Genomic DNA, 15,635 nt, shown 5'->3' on the forward strand with positions numbered 1-15,635 from the left:
GCATTTTATCCTCACAGATGGTAGCTTTGAGCAGCATAAAATGGCTAGTGGATTATAAAACCATGGAAATACTAAATATGGAAAAACAAGCCTACATTTCAGAAGTATTTTGACAGTCAGAATAGTTCCATATTCTTGCTGCTCAGGAACAGCTCAGAGCTGCAGGATCCAGGCAGGAGTCTTGGCTCCCTACACCCAAATGCCCATCTTGTTGAGGGTCTCGTTTTGCCTCAATGAGGTTTTGGTTTCAAGTATAACAAAGCATTTGATTGACAGCTCAGCCAAGAAATGCCTTAAGAAAAACTGCTTTGAAGATGAAAATGGCTCTTGACTGAAGCTTCTAACCTCACTTTATGAGCTGCCTGGCAGCTTTTACTTGTGATTTATTTTCCTCATGTGTTCAAATAGGAAATACCAAACTCTAGTGGGCTACTTGTAACTTACTCCAAGAGAGGTATTATAGTTTATGTCAACTCTCATCCTCCCCACTTACATTTCTGCAGTCATGAAAAGAGAACACAAATCCCTCAAACAGGAAGAGAAACAATTTTTTTTTGTGTTGTTTCATGGATTCCACAACACACAGAGAAAGGATGACAGAAATCTGAAGGATAGAACTCCATTTTACCTCGTGGCAATCTTATGCTGAAGGAAGAGGGGGAGGAGCCATGAAAAGATTTTAAATTTAGTCATGTAAAGAAAGTTTACAAATACATGTTAAGAAGATGGGAAAGAGAACTTTTTAAAACTGAGATAAGATAATGTAGAATTATAGAATACTTTACAAGCATGAACGGCTTTATCCAAATATCCTCACTGCTTCATAGATCCAGGAAGGTTGTATAATTGTATGCTTTCTTTACTATGGGTTTTGCTTTTCAATCTTTAATCTAGTGAGGATGAAGTAATAGAAAGAAACTAAATTTATGATCACAACAGTTAACTATTCTTGACAAAATAATACTGACAATCCTGGTTATCAAAATAATTTTGCAGCACAGAAGGAGCAGGGGTTAGCATTGTAAGATTGTCAGATTAAATGGTTTCCCTCTCCAAAATGAGGCTAAAATATGTATGGATTTTAAGGCTTGTCAGAGACTTAGGTATTATAACATCAGTCTTCAAACAGCTAAGTAGTTCAAGCAGCTGCAGAATTGCCTCACTAACATATTCTTAACAACAGATAAAAAAATACTGCATAGGTAATATCTTTTCATTCTTATCACATTTTAATAAAAGGCTTTGTAGTGGCAAATACAGTCAACTCAGCCACAATCTAATCTTATGTCAGTAATGGAGAACTGTTCTCATAATTTGGATCTAAATACACTGGGCCATCATTCTGCTCCAAGAAATTTTGTGTGAGCTGCAGCACCACATCTCAGTGCTTATACAACCGATACCAGGTGAAAGTAAAACCCCAGGGGGCATTTTCTGGCTGCCCCACTGGCACAGGGACCAAGCCCTTCACTGTGTGATGAGCAGCCTTGGTTTGGTACCAGGGTGGATGGCAGAGCTAAGCACAGCAGGGTACATGCACAGTGCAAAACCAAAGGCACGTTGAGTGTCTTCTGCAACTCACACTTTGCACCCTCAGACTAAACTGTTCCATTTTAGCCAAGAAAAGAGACCAATGATTAACACTTGCTGAGAGCTAAACAGTAAATTCTAATAGATCAGTGCATACATGCACTTATTTTAAACCTTTGTCTTTAGACATTGACAAAATACTTAACCCCCAGAACTGCAGATGAGTGTGATAAGCAGATCTGGAGGCAAACAAAAATTACCACTTGTTTAAACAGCAATGGATATTGTCTCTTTAATGTAATCAAAGCTTCCAAACAAAATCTGAGACTGCTAAGTCAGTTCATAGTTTAGAACTGTAACGTTAATCCACAACCATTTACTACTCTTATCCATGTCTAGCATCCAAACAAGAAAGAGGGAACAATATCAGCTCATAATTTCATTCATCTCATTACCCAACTTGTTGGTAACATATGTCACAATGAGGCAATTTGAAGTTACTATTTTGAAAAAGGATCAGAAAAACAAATTGCACAGGTAAAACTTCCTGGTACTCAGTTGGGAAATCTCAGCACCAGAACACCAGAAGGCAACAAACAGCACTGGCCAAAAGAACCAAAAGTGCTCACAGGAATCAAGTTATTTTACTGATGAAAAGAAGGTTTATTAGACACTTGTTTATTAGACATAAAACATGCCAGAAGTCAGCTCTTCAAGACAGAGAAAGGAACCTTTGTAACCATCTACCTTAATACAAGTCATTAAATCAGACAGGTAAGTTTTTATGAGGCATCTACACCTCTGTCAGGATACAGGCTAAGCTGGGAGTAACTGCTCAAACCATCAGAGCTAGAATGAGAACCACCTCAAAGCCAAAACAGGGGACAAGTGACTGTGCTGTCCTGCCTCACACTTCAAACAAAATGTTTACTATATAGACAAAGGCTGCATTCAGAGGTCTGCACTGGGGAACAGATCCCTCTCTGAATCACACTGTGTTCTGTAACCTTGAATAGTGTTCCACTCTACTGACAGTCCTGCTGTGGCTCCCAACAGAGTCAGGTGGTTCTCAAGCAAAGAAAGGCTCACAACTTGACTTCCCGAAAGAAATTCCTGAGAGTGGTGACCAAAGTCAAAATTTCAAGCCCCTCCATCAAAAATCAGGCTCATGATCTAATGGTAAAAGAGCAACTCCAGAGCACAGAAAGGACAGCTTTTTACAAAAGGCACTGTATTTAAATGAACTTACAGGAAGAGTGGATACTGGGAAAGCTTTTCCTGCCTTCAGACACCAGGTCTGGATCACCTGTGCAGTGCATTTCAGAGTTCATTACTCCATCTGGAAAGCAGCGGTAAAAGAAATCGGGACGCGGTCTACAAAAAACACCATGGATATTAAAAATATAAAAGCTGTAGTAACAATAAACCTCAAAGTGATTACATTTACTGCTCATTATATACAGAGTTCATTCCCTCCAGCTTTAACACAGCAACAGAAATCAGAGGCATTTATGTTGCAAAGGACCCTTAAGGCCATAGAGTCCAATAGCAAACCAAACACTGCCCAATCCACCACTAACCCAGGTCTGTCAATTCAAGGTCACTGTTCTTGTAGGAGGCTCTCTTAGGGAAGCTTCCAGCAAAGCATCAAAGTGGGGGTTGTCTCTAAAAACACACAAGCAGGCTGACTCTTCCCTAGTGAGCAGTCTTGCACATCACTTCAGTGGCAGAGCAAAGCAGTACAAGACTCACAAATATTCACAAGTCTTGCCAATGCATCAGGACAACTTGGGCTACAAGGCTGGCACTCAAACCAACACCAAATTCCACTGCCAGCTTTGATGCTGCCTGTCTCAGTGCATTGAACAGACCCCTGAGTTTCCTTTGAGCCTGCTCTGAGCTGAGTGCTGGCCCACAGGGTTGGACTGGTGGCACCCTGATCCTGAGCTAACAAACCACCGGGGAAGCAAAGTGAGTGATCACAGATTCAGGGACAAGCTGACACAGCACTCTTTAGTTTGGAAGGCAGACAAAATGAGCTTTTGTCTGCCTAGAGATGAGGTATTCTTCATTATGTCAAAAACACCCCTCACAAAGTGCCAAATACCATTTCTGTCAGGGCATTAATGCTGTAGCAGAGAAAGTGCATCAGAAACCAAATACTGCTCCCTCAATGCTACAAAACATAGACCAATAACAAAAGCAGCATTGGACTCTATTAAAATTTTCTATGAACTCAAGTCAAATATATATTTTTCAGCTGAAATTGTTCAAAATTCATATAAACACCCGAAAAGTACCAAAAAAATTTCTTTTCTAGGGCATTTGTTTTGCTCTATTTTTCTGAGCCCTCCATTCAAATTTATGCTTCCCTCAAAAAATCACCTACCTGGGAGTTCATTTATTAAGTCCAAGGTTTGTTGGTGTCACCTGGAAACTCCACATTCAGTAAAATGCTTCACACAAAATGCAGGCACTGAGTTACACAGAGACTCAACTGATTCCTATTTAATCAGACAAGGGGCACTGGCATCTAAACTCCCACATGCTGTGACTCTTCCCTTCCTGTGCTGCCAATTTAATGAACTGATTTCAGTTCCCACCATTCCTCTCAAACTCCTCACCTGTCTGGATCTGCCAACTACTCAAAACAAATAACAAAACACAAGGGCACAGGTTCCCACCACAGTGGGATGTCACGTAATGAAGTTGTACAACATCTGCACCAGGCCAAGAACAGCTTCCCAGGGGCCTATTCTGTCTCACAGTGCTTTGGAACAGCAGCCATCTATTTATTAAGATGTATTGTAGTTGTCAATCTGTCTCCATTTATCTTAATAGTTAAAGCTATCATTTATAACATGACAAGACTTACCTTCCCACTATTAATTTAATAGTGTTTGTGCAGACACCATTCAGAGCTAGAGCCAAGGAAACAGCTAGAAAAGAGAATGAACAAACAGAACAAGAATAACCTAAATACCAAGCAATAAATTGCAGAATTACAGCATTTGATTCCCAGACTGAAGCCTTTACTAGACTGAAAACTGAATGATCTTTGCAGCCTTGTTTTTCTTGTTACCAGACTAAGAACAGAACCCAGAGCATCATAATAATCATGACTTACTTCTGCTTTTACTCTTGAGAAATCTTATTTCCCTACACAAAGCCTGTTTTCCTCTCATGCCATTTGCACAGGCATAAATAATGGAAAAAAGTTAAGAGAATAAAGCACTGTGGTTTTGCAGCTTTGTAATTTACCAGATGAAAATCTCAGGCTCTTTGGGTCAAGGAGAATTTCTGTATAGATCTATATGTGTGATAGATAGATAGATAGATAGATAGATAGATAGATAGATAGATAGATAGATAGATAGATAGATAGATAGATAGATACACACACACACGTGTATGTGTGTTCATATTTGTATATATTAAACCATCCATTTTCAGGCTAATGAAATGCCTTTTGGCTAAAACTAGTATTGGATGACTGTTTCATTTTTCTTTCAAAAGGATGTGGATGCTTTGACTAAAAATCTTTCCCCTGACATTTGCTTCCAGGATTAACAAATTTTCCTAATAAAGTTGGAGTAATAAACAGGAACTGTCATACTAAGGATAACTGAATCATCTTTTTTATTTGTAGTTGCAGGCCAAGTCCCTAGAATTTCTGAAGAACCTGATCTCAAGCCTGTGGAGATCTCTATCTTGACTTCAGGGGCACTGAACTCATTTAATGTTGCAGTCCACACTGTAGCTCTCTGTTACAAAACATGAGCCACTGAATTTTATTTCCCATCAGAAAAAAATAATTACTAGGTAAATCTCTGATTTCCAGTAGAACATTTACAGTATTATAACTTTTGATTATGACAGCCACATGAGCTATTTTCTCATTGAGCTGTTGCCCCAGATGCTGCACTTCAGCAGCACTCATTCTGTCTCCACAAAATCTCTGCCTGAGGACACTACAGATCATAAAAATGTGTGTTATGGGATCTATTTTTTTTTTTAAGTTTTAAAAAAGCAGGTCCTTCATCAAGGAAAAATAAGGGTTTTCTCAGAGAATAGCAATAACTGCTAGCAAAAATAAAAGAACAACTCAAAGACATTCATATTGTTGAAAAAGTCTTCCTCTGTTCACAGTGACCACTCAATCCCATGCTGTTTTCGCCCTCAATTGTTTTGTCTCAGTTTTTATGGTAATTGCTCTGGGAAATTTTCCTCAAAGTCAAATGTGTGGGATCAGCAATGTCACAGCACTATATTTCCCTTTTTAAAACCCACTTTTGCAGACATGCACTATAATTTCCTCCTTTTGTTGAGCTTTGTCTTGATTGTACACTGTACACCTGACTGAGCCACACATTCACTATTGCATATTCCTGACAATGGCAATACAGGGATCAAATGACAGTGTGACTGTAAGATGATAAATTCTATTTGCTTTCATCTTGTTCCCTTTAGGAAGGAATGACAAAGCCCCTTGAAAGTTATGTAATCCAGTCAGCAAGAGGTGCAGGCACTTCCAGGGGAAAGCTGAAGGGCATCTCCATCAGGAATTTTACTCCTCCTTCCCTTAGTGCTCTGCATCACCTTCTTTGTATTAGTGGCTACATGAGGGGCAAAGAATTTTCATATGCTTTTCATGGTTTCTCTCTCCTGTGTGTCATGCCCAAAGAAATTCACCTTTTGGGGGATTTCTGATCATTCATTATGAACATGATGGGCCAGATCTCTGGGGGTTGGTCTCTTCTCCCGGGCACTCAGCAATAGGACAAGGGGGCACGATGGGCTCAAGCTCTGCCAGGGGAAATTGAAGTTGGAGAGCAGAAAAAAATTCTTTCCAGAGAGAGTGCTCAGGCATTGGAATGGGCTGCCCAGAGAGGATGGGGATTCCCCATCCCTGAAGGTTTTTAAACTAAGCTTGGCCGTGGCACTGAGTGCCATGATCTGGTAAAGGGACTGGAGTTGGACCAAGGGTTGGACTTGATGATCTCGGAGGTCTTTTCCAACCCAATCCATTCTATGATTCTATGAAATCAGCAAAGCTCCCCCACAGCTAATGAACCTCCACATCACCAGACACATCAGTGCACTGAATCATACAATGCACAGTACACTTGGACAGAAAAAAGCCACAAGAATTTCCACATTTATGGCACAAACTGTCCAGAACATCAAGGCTGGTGCTTCCCCAAAGTCTGTGTAGCAAAGGGAATACTTGGGAAACTGGCAAGTTCCCTCCTAGATATTACAGAGGGAATCATAACAGGAGGCAAAACAGCAGGAAAAAGGGGACAAAAAAAAAAAAAGGATGTGTTTTTATAACAAAAGGTGATAAGTGATGGAGAAACTAACCCAAGTTCCTTTCATTCTCACACAACAGAAAGTGAAGCTCAGAACTGTGACTGTGCATTTTCTGAATGAATAGTTATTTCTACTGAATGGTCTTGTCAGGAAAATATCACTATAAGACACTTCAGAACTTACTACAAATGACTGGCAGCAGCCAAAAGAAAACTGGGATCATTTCACACTTGTGCTAGAGCAGCTGGAGAAAAAAAAAAGCCATGGGAATGCAGCCTTGTCTAAGATTTTTCACAGGCAGATACAAAATACCATTTACATACTATCTAACTATGGCAAGGCTGAGTATTGCTTTGATTTTATGTGTAAGGGCCAATAAATTAAAGTGTAAATTAGCCAGTAAAACAGAATTTCAGAATTATGCATATTTAGTGCTTTTTGCCAGCCCAAGTGCTTTAGAGAATACTGATCTCTTCCATATCTGTGTAAAAAGGATCTGGGCACGTGCCACTGTAAGATTTCAATCAATAGGCAGAGCCAAAACTGTCTGGAACAGCTTAAGACTTACCCTTCCCATTGTCTACCTGCTCCTCTGCTTGAATTTTCTGCCTACAACTGTAGTTAGACCTCACCCCTAAGAAGCCATTACAGCTCACAGTCCAGGACAAAGTGCTTATCTAATTCCACGGGCAGTTTAAGATGAAACATCAGCTTTTAATTAGAAAAACTGAGCCAAGAGCACGGATTTTGCAATGGGTAACAGTAAAGTCACGGAGATGATCAGGGAAAACAATGAGAGGAGTAATTTTCTACATTAAGCAGCTGAGTCTCACAGGATTTTCCACTCAAACCCTTAATTTATAAGAGCTGCAAGTAGAAATAAGAGGTAAGTAATAGATTGGGTGTGACAGAAAAATACACATCTGAACAGTCTCTCAGATGGACATGTCTTTGCTGAACAAATTCCAGCCCTTTCTAGCTAGATTGTGGAATTCAGGCACAGCATTTGCACATCTCGAAAAAAAACCCATAAAATCAAAAGGTTTTTGTGTTGCAACCATAACTGCACACGAAACTACTGTAATGGACTGTAACAGAAACAGGTTTTTTTCAAAGCTTAGACTAGAGCTGGAATCAATCTCCAAGAGCTATCACACATTTTCCATCTTTGAAGTAGGACATCCATTACCTAGGAAAGCCTCTTTAATTTCAGTCTTGTCTGTTCGACGGATGATTTTCACCACAAAAATGACTGCGAGTGGTGTGAGGAATGAAATTGCCTGTAAGAGATAACAAATACCATGTGTGAAAGCAGCAATTCCTTCTCAGTCCAGCTGACTAATAATTAGCTGCAGTTAGCTCCATTTAAACTGGGAGGCTGAATGATCTTTATCAAACTCCTGACCTCAAGCAAAGTGGGATGATTTGTCTTTGCAACTCCAGAGCAATGAAGACATTAAAATTCTAATATAGCTGTGGGTTATAATTGATTTGTAATTGCCTAGAGCTGAATTTAAAATGTCAGCTACTTAAAAGTAAGTGTATAAGGCCCACAAAATTCATACAGTGATCCATAGAGACCTTGTACACTTTTTGCACACTGAGCATTGCTGCAGAGGGCAGCCCATCCATGCTGTGTGCTCAGAGAGACCCCACCCAACATAACAGACTTCAGCCCCAACTTCCTGGTGGTTTAAAATGCTCTTTATCTTGCTTTTTGTTTTATTTTCAGCTGTCATTCTTGAATGCATTGGGAAGATGGTGTCTTTGTGATTCTTTTGTTTACAAGTGTTGGATGTGGAACAAACTGCTTGATTTTGTTTAAAAGCAGAAAAACAACACCTGAGCATCTACAGGTACAGTGACTGGTTAAGCCAAACCTTATTCTTTGATTGTCAGGATTCCTCCTACAGAGAACCTGAAATGGCATCTGTGCATCAAGACACACCCTCAGTTCCCATGAACAGCACCTCTATCATCATAGAGCAGTCTGGGCTATGCTGATTGACTGAAAATGTTCTCCAAAAAGCATCTTAGTGCAGTGTTTGTGCACTGCAGTCTGTCCTCCCAGAGCAGGCATTTATTGTCTTTCTCCAGAGACACACCAGTTTGTGCCAAGCACAGAACCAGGGAGTTTTCCATTAGTAGCCTGCCATGGGAACTATGATTTTGTTCCCAACTGGTCCTTCCATCTTCTCTTCTGTCTCAGACTTTCAGCTGCAGAGGTAAAAGGCAGCTTGTATTATTTATGCTTTGTGCTGGTTCCAACCTAAATTAACCAGTTCCTTTCTTGAACCTGAAAACCTCCTCACAATCACATTTGGTCAAAAAATAATCCAAGTTTTTCAAAAGCATTCTCTTAAAGAAGAGTGAAACCAACTGTTTTGTTGGTTGGTTGGGTTTTTGTGGTGTTTTTTTTTATTTTTAAACAAGGTGAAAATAAAGCTGTAAATGGCACAAGGGGTACCAGGGCTTAAGTAAGTTTATACTGTCTTAACTGGGACTGAACAATGCCTTACTTCTTAAATAGTCCCACTGAAATAAAGAGCAGAAAGGACAGATACCTCATGACAAAAGATGTGTGATTCAATCTTCTTTTCATAACACAGATTAATCCCAGCCCTCATTTTATGCTTTCAGACTGAGTAGGAACCAATATGAGTGCACTGAGTTTGCTACTTTGGCTGTGCATCTTGCACCAGATGCCCCTCACCTGCATCTGCAAAATATTATCTAACTCACTGAGCCACACAGACTAAAAGAGTCTGGAGTCTGTTCCCCTTCTCCACATTTAGAAAGGCAGGCACCAAGTTTTATGCATAAAATGCACCATTTCTACTTAAAATTCCCTTCTCTCTACAGTGTGTGTGAGATTCAAGTTTGGATGGCAATGCCACGTTACTGCTCCAGAAATGTTCACTTCTCTCTATCCTCAGAAATAGTTTAATTTCTGGTTTCAGGGGCAGAAAGTGAAGTAAAAAAAAGAGACTAAAGCAAAACCTAGAATTAGTAGTTTCATTCTAAAAAGCAAGGATTGTCATGAGGAAAGGAAAGAAGAAAGAGATCTGCATTCCACTGTTGAAGAACATGTAGAAATATGGCCAAGGCTGACAGGCTTAGAGTGGGGTTTTAATGGAGTAAGAAATCTTTTGAACAAGCAGGAGCAGAAGGAAATATTAACAAAGAATAGCTTGCAAGTGGCAGCTTGTTCCAAACCAGTTCCCAATCAATCCTCAGAATTCTGGTAAAACTGCAGATTTCCTCATATTTCACAAGCATATGAATTTTTGAGAGAGATGAAGAACTCTCAATGTTTGCAGTACATTGCTGTCCCTTACACAAAAGTATTGGCTGGAAGGTGCTTTTTATTCTGCAGCAAAATGCACACACAAAGAAATTTTGGCTTCCTACAGACTCCTTTTTATTTATTTTGCAAAAAGATGCTGTATGGCTCATATCTCTAACAGATTTGGCAATGTTCTAATCAGCAATACTCTCCTCAGCTGCATTTCAGCAATGTTTTCTTTTCCAGCAGTGAAATATTCCAACATTGCCTGGCTTTTGTGAAACATGGACAAAAATCTCTCTCATTTATTATAAATCCTGGCAAGCTGAAGTTAGAGGGACTCCCACACACTTCCATGCACTCAAGGGAAGTTGGCAGTACCTTACACTTTCCAAGACAAGGAATATCCACTGATAGACAGAGCAAGGCTCAGGCTTTCCCAGCTCTTGCCACCCATGCAGAAATCAGGCTGAGAAAGTTCATAATAGAACTGCTTCTAAATGCAATATAAGCAATATGTTGGTATATTTAAAACCAAGCTTTCAGCCTCTCTCTTAGAAGGCTCTGTCGCCTCATAAATAAGAAGAACATTCTTACTTAATAGAAGAATATTCCTTACTTAATTAAAATTTTTTCATAACCGAAGGTCTAAGACTTTAAAAAGAAATTTAAGAGAAATTATATAGCTGATTTGCATTTATTCTGAATTCAAGTCTGAAAAGTAAATCCTGGCTTCACTGAAGACTCAAGAAAAGATGGAAGGGACTGGGATCTAGGATTTGAGCTCATCTGCCATGCCCATTCCTGAAAAATCTCCACTTTGACTGATGCAGCTTTTGCAAAGACTGACCTACTTCTTTTAATAGCCTGAACTACATTCAGGATTTCTTAGCATTTCTGTAGCAGTCTATCTTAGTGCACTTTTACATTTATACATATAATTATGATTGTTAATCATTGCTAGTGAAGGTTATCACAACTACAATGTGTGATAACCATCCAGTCCAGCCAGTCAGTGTCCATATCAACATGTGCTGAGCTGGGAAGAGCCAGAACAGCTCTTTGATATATTTAGTACACCTGTTGGCAGAGGCTACAGCAAAGGTTTTGCCCTTGGGGGGAAAAAAAGGATTATTTGGAGTCAAGTATCCCAATGCCTAACACACCTAAAACAAATTGGATTTCAAAATTTAAGCACTTAACCTAATAAGAGCATGGCAAGGTTTGTCAGGTCACCCAACCAGTTAATTGAAAAAGCTTCTCTACTTATTTCTCCAGCATCCCTCTGAGCTAAAACTACCTCAAATCTTAAACTGAAGAATCAACATTGATAAATTCACCTGGTTATGTTGCTTTCTACAAACTCTCCATGATTTGTTACAAGTTGCCAATTCGGGCATCCCTTGCTTGGGAAATAATTGTCCTTAGAATTAAAGGAAGATCCTCCTCTTGTGAAATATTTCCTAGGGCTTATCAAATGAAAGTGTGCTTCATATCCAGCCATCAAATAACCAACAAACCTCTAGTACTTACAAACATGAGACGTGTAGGTATGTTATCTGATTGCACCAAAGGATTCTTATAGAGCCAGATCTCTTCTGGCTGGATCACCCGCTGGAATGGATCCAAAAATTCTGTAAAACTGGAAAAAAACAAGTAAAGATACAAATTTTTCACAATTTGAAATGATGACCAAAACCCCCAGAAGAGTTCTGCTGATTTAAAACTTCCCCTCCAAATTAAATATGGTATAGGATGCATGAATTGCCCTTATTAATACATTGCTATCCTGTCTCATTGCTTTTTAATAATACAAAATTAAAAACACAGGTTTCAGAAAATGGTATTTAAAAGTCTATGTTCCACAACTTTATAAAAGTTAATAAATCTACTGTGGAGAATAAATTGCCTTTTGTTTTGGTTTTTGGGTTTTTTGTTTAGGTTTGGTTTTTTGTGGGGCAAGTGTGAAAATAATATTCTGGGATTAGATAAATCATGTAGCAGATCTTTTACCCTGAAGAAATGACATACCAGCTATCAAATACAAAATGTCTTTCAAATGTCAAGATTCAGACTTTGAAGCATGATGGTTGTATGTGCAGGATGACTAAGCAGGGAGAAAGAAGCAGCCCAGACAATTCCTTGTACTGATAGAAAGAACAAGTAACTTCAGAGATTATCTCCAAAAGAGACATACTCCTAAACCAGGATGGTCTGTCAAGGTTAAGAAGTATCTAGGACTACCAGAAAAGTCTCATTCTACCCAAACAGCCTGTTTTCATTTCATTGTTGTCATTTAGCTCTCCTAGGAAGCAAACAAAAAAACCCCATCTAAACAAGCTAAAAAATTTCATGGTTTTGTAATTATGTTATTTGGAAATGAAGAGCATCAAAAAAACCGTTGAGGATACTTTGTTCTATGGAAAGTAAATTATTTGTGTGGGTATCTTGTACGATGCACTGAAAGAGAAAGCAGGAATGGTGATCTTTGACTGTAAGAAGAAGTTTGAAAAGCCTTTTATGACTACATAAATTGTCTCACTTCATGTAAACCATACTCCTTTTTCCACTGAGTCCTTCACTGTTCTTTAACTTCTCTTAAGCTTTGAAGTCACATCAGATTTCTGGGCAGTTTGGCCTTTGCTTTGCATTGCTCATTTCAGTTTATTAGGACTCAAAGAAAGGCTGTTGAAAGAAGACACAGGGACCAGTTTTCTGCAGATTGGTCTTACCTAATAAACCCAGAGAACCAGAACACAGAACTGTAGCAGCCCAAAGCTTTTCTTATTGTAAATCTTCCAAAGCCAAGGGTTTTAAACCTCTCCAAAACCAGGTTTTACACCAGTAACAGGCACACCAACTGACTTTGTAAAGAGAAAAAGCTCAAAGCAATTTTTAAAGCAGAGTAAAATTAAACCACACTTACATATGCAACTCTCCCCAGCGAAAACAAGTCCTGAAATCCAGCTGGGTCAGCTGTTTCCTAAACAACAGCAAGTCTTACCCAGGCTTCTGGGCTTTGGGAAATCCTTCTTTTTATCCCCTCCGAGGGCTGCCCTGCTGCTCTTTGTTTCTCACTGTTGATCTCTGCCCCAGCCACAGTCCCCAGCACACAGCACTGCTCATGGCAGGGATTTGGAAGGAGGTGTCCCTTAAAGGGCTCTTCCAATTCCAACCATTCCATGATTCTACGAGCCCTTTACCTGAGCACACCCAGACTCCCCCTGGGCAGCATGTGCAGAGAGCTGATCTCTCCTTCCTTTCCTTTCCTACAGGGAAATAATAAAATCTGAGCAAGTCAGACACAGTCCTGTCCCTTGTGACAGTAGTTATGTTTGCTTTGTTGACCTCCATGGACAATGGGATTATTCTGGAAGCTTAAGAAGTCTGGGATTGCAGGGAGAATATTTATTGTTTTGCTCAGCTTCTTCAAATCCACAGCCTGACCCTGTTCTCCAAAGAAGGTGCAAGGTGAACTTCAGAAGTGTCAAAGCACTTTGTTGCAGAGTTTTCAAAATGAACACTTAAATCTTTTGTAAGTTTAAAAGACAATGACTTGTGTAAGATGTGAAAGTGGGAAACATTTCTAAAGAACAGTACCAGGAAATAAACCACTTCAGATATGAACAATTCATTTTACACTTCTCTCTTCAAACAGAAAATAAAGGTCAGTTCCTAGACCATTCAAGCAATTCTGGTTCTAAATTTCAACTGAGAGTCCTAAAGTATTTTAGTTTGGCTTTCAGTCTTTAAAGACATTGATGGCAACATATAGAAGTAATTAAGTACTGGTTAAAGAGTTCACTTCTAAGTAGGGTCACAGGCCTGGGTATGACTCACTGTCATGAGACTTAATTCATTTAAGAGCAAAATAACACACGTGCTAAACAGCTGAAACCATAATAAAATCTGGTTATTGAGGACTGATTTTCTGATTAATATATATCCATCTGCACTCAGATAAAGAGTGAGTCATTTCAACAAATTATCAGTGACAGTAATCATTAGTATTGTATTTTATAACAGCAGCAGTTTTGTATTCACTACATATATAAATCTGATTATTTGACTTTTCTTCTGAATGTGTCCCAAGAACAGTTTTCAAATATCCTGAAACAAATGCAAAAAAAAAATCCTGAAACTGGATAAAATAATTTCAAAATCACTGTGAAAGAAGGAAAAACCCCCAAACCAAACAGATGGAGAAAGCAGATCTTATCTATGTGAACAACACAGAAAGAGAAAGTAAACAGTTAAAGGAAAGTGACTGTAAAAAAAAGTTACTTTTTTTTAATCTTCTGAAGGAGCTCAACTGCTAATTAAATTTTGATGCCAAGACTCATAAGAGAGCAATTCTCTTCTTTTTTAAAGCATCACCAATGGGTGACTGGGTATGAGATTTCACTAGCTGGAAGGCAATTCCCTTTGTACTCTATTAAACAATCATGAGGACATACTGGTTTCTAAGCTGCCTGACACTCAGTGATTTATGTTCCTTCATCCCCACCAAAAGTACAGTCTATCACTGTTCATAAGCCAGTACAAGCCTGTTTAAATGACTAGATGTTATTAGAAATGAAAGTACTGCACAGATAAAGAAAGCTGGTTTCTAGACATCTTCTATTATGGCCAAAAGTACAAGCTCAGTCATGGAACATCCTCTGGTAGCAGGTGAGCAAAAAAAACTTACTTTGTTTTAGTACATAAAAATTTGCTCTTAGCTTTTTTGGCTTTTGATTTGCTTCATTTTTACATATTCATCCAACATTTTTAACAGGTAAGATCTAGAACACTTCAGCCTGATGACATATATTTCAGCCATAAAAGGAATTCCAGTAACTTGAAGAGTCTTTAACTGTGACTTTCAGAGGCAAACAGGAGCCCTCACGCCATTAAAACATCACTGAGCAACAGGTGTCCAAGTCCCTGTGGTGACTTTGGACATCCCAACATTCCTGCTTACAACACCACACGGAGTGAAAACGCTGCTCTGTGAGGACATGAGCACTTCCAAGGTCCATTACCCTCATTTCCATTCAACAGCAAACAGCCCTTTAAGATCATTTCCTGCAATCACCCCCTCACAGCCAGATCCAGGTAAAAGCCCACAGTAGTTCTGTGATAATATGGACTAAGAATGTCTTGGGGGGGGGGTTATGAAACCATTCACTGGTAGTGAGTAAATCAAACATGACATAATTATCTTAACAGAGGCTTCAACCTGAGCTTCCATCATGGTTTTCATGTCCCTCAAGTAGCAGCAGGGCATTGTTTAGCACTTCACTTTAGTTCCAAATGCTGCTCATACCATTGCCTGGCCCTCAGCAGCATGAAATTAAGGAGCAATGACATTCTGAAGCTGCTGAGATCAAAGAGAGAGGAATAAATAAGCAGCACTGCACTGGCAAAGCTGGTGAGGCAGAAACCCTTACACGTAGAGTAGAAAAGTTAAGTTCCCACTGTAGCAACAAGAACAGGGCAGGAATAGGATAGATATGCCCAACAT

At 39.3% G+C, this 15,635-nt stretch overlaps 1 protein-coding gene across 2 annotated transcripts in view; it reads right to left on the bottom strand.

Moving 5' to 3' along the window:
* PLPP4 (phospholipid phosphatase 4) overlaps window positions 1-15,635 on the bottom strand; it is a 54,144-nt gene that overhangs the window by 23,332 nt on the left and 15,177 nt on the right. For both annotated transcript variants that reach the window (XM_071564090.1, XM_071564089.1), the window contains exons 2-5: window positions 11,663-11,771; window positions 8,033-8,123; window positions 4,406-4,469; window positions 2,780-2,904 (exon numbers count right to left, since the gene is read on the bottom strand). In XM_071564090.1, the coding sequence (XP_071420191.1) occupies window positions 2,780-2,904; window positions 4,406-4,469; window positions 8,033-8,123; window positions 11,663-11,771 (389 nt within the window). The remainder of the gene's footprint in view (window positions 1-2,779; window positions 2,905-4,405; window positions 4,470-8,032; window positions 8,124-11,662; window positions 11,772-15,635) is intronic.

Source organism: Pithys albifrons, chromosome 9 (genome assembly GCF_047495875.1).
Source record: "Pithys albifrons albifrons isolate INPA30051 chromosome 9, PitAlb_v1, whole genome shotgun sequence".
In the NCBI taxonomy this organism is placed as follows: Eukaryota; Metazoa; Chordata; class Aves; order Passeriformes; family Thamnophilidae; genus Pithys; species Pithys albifrons.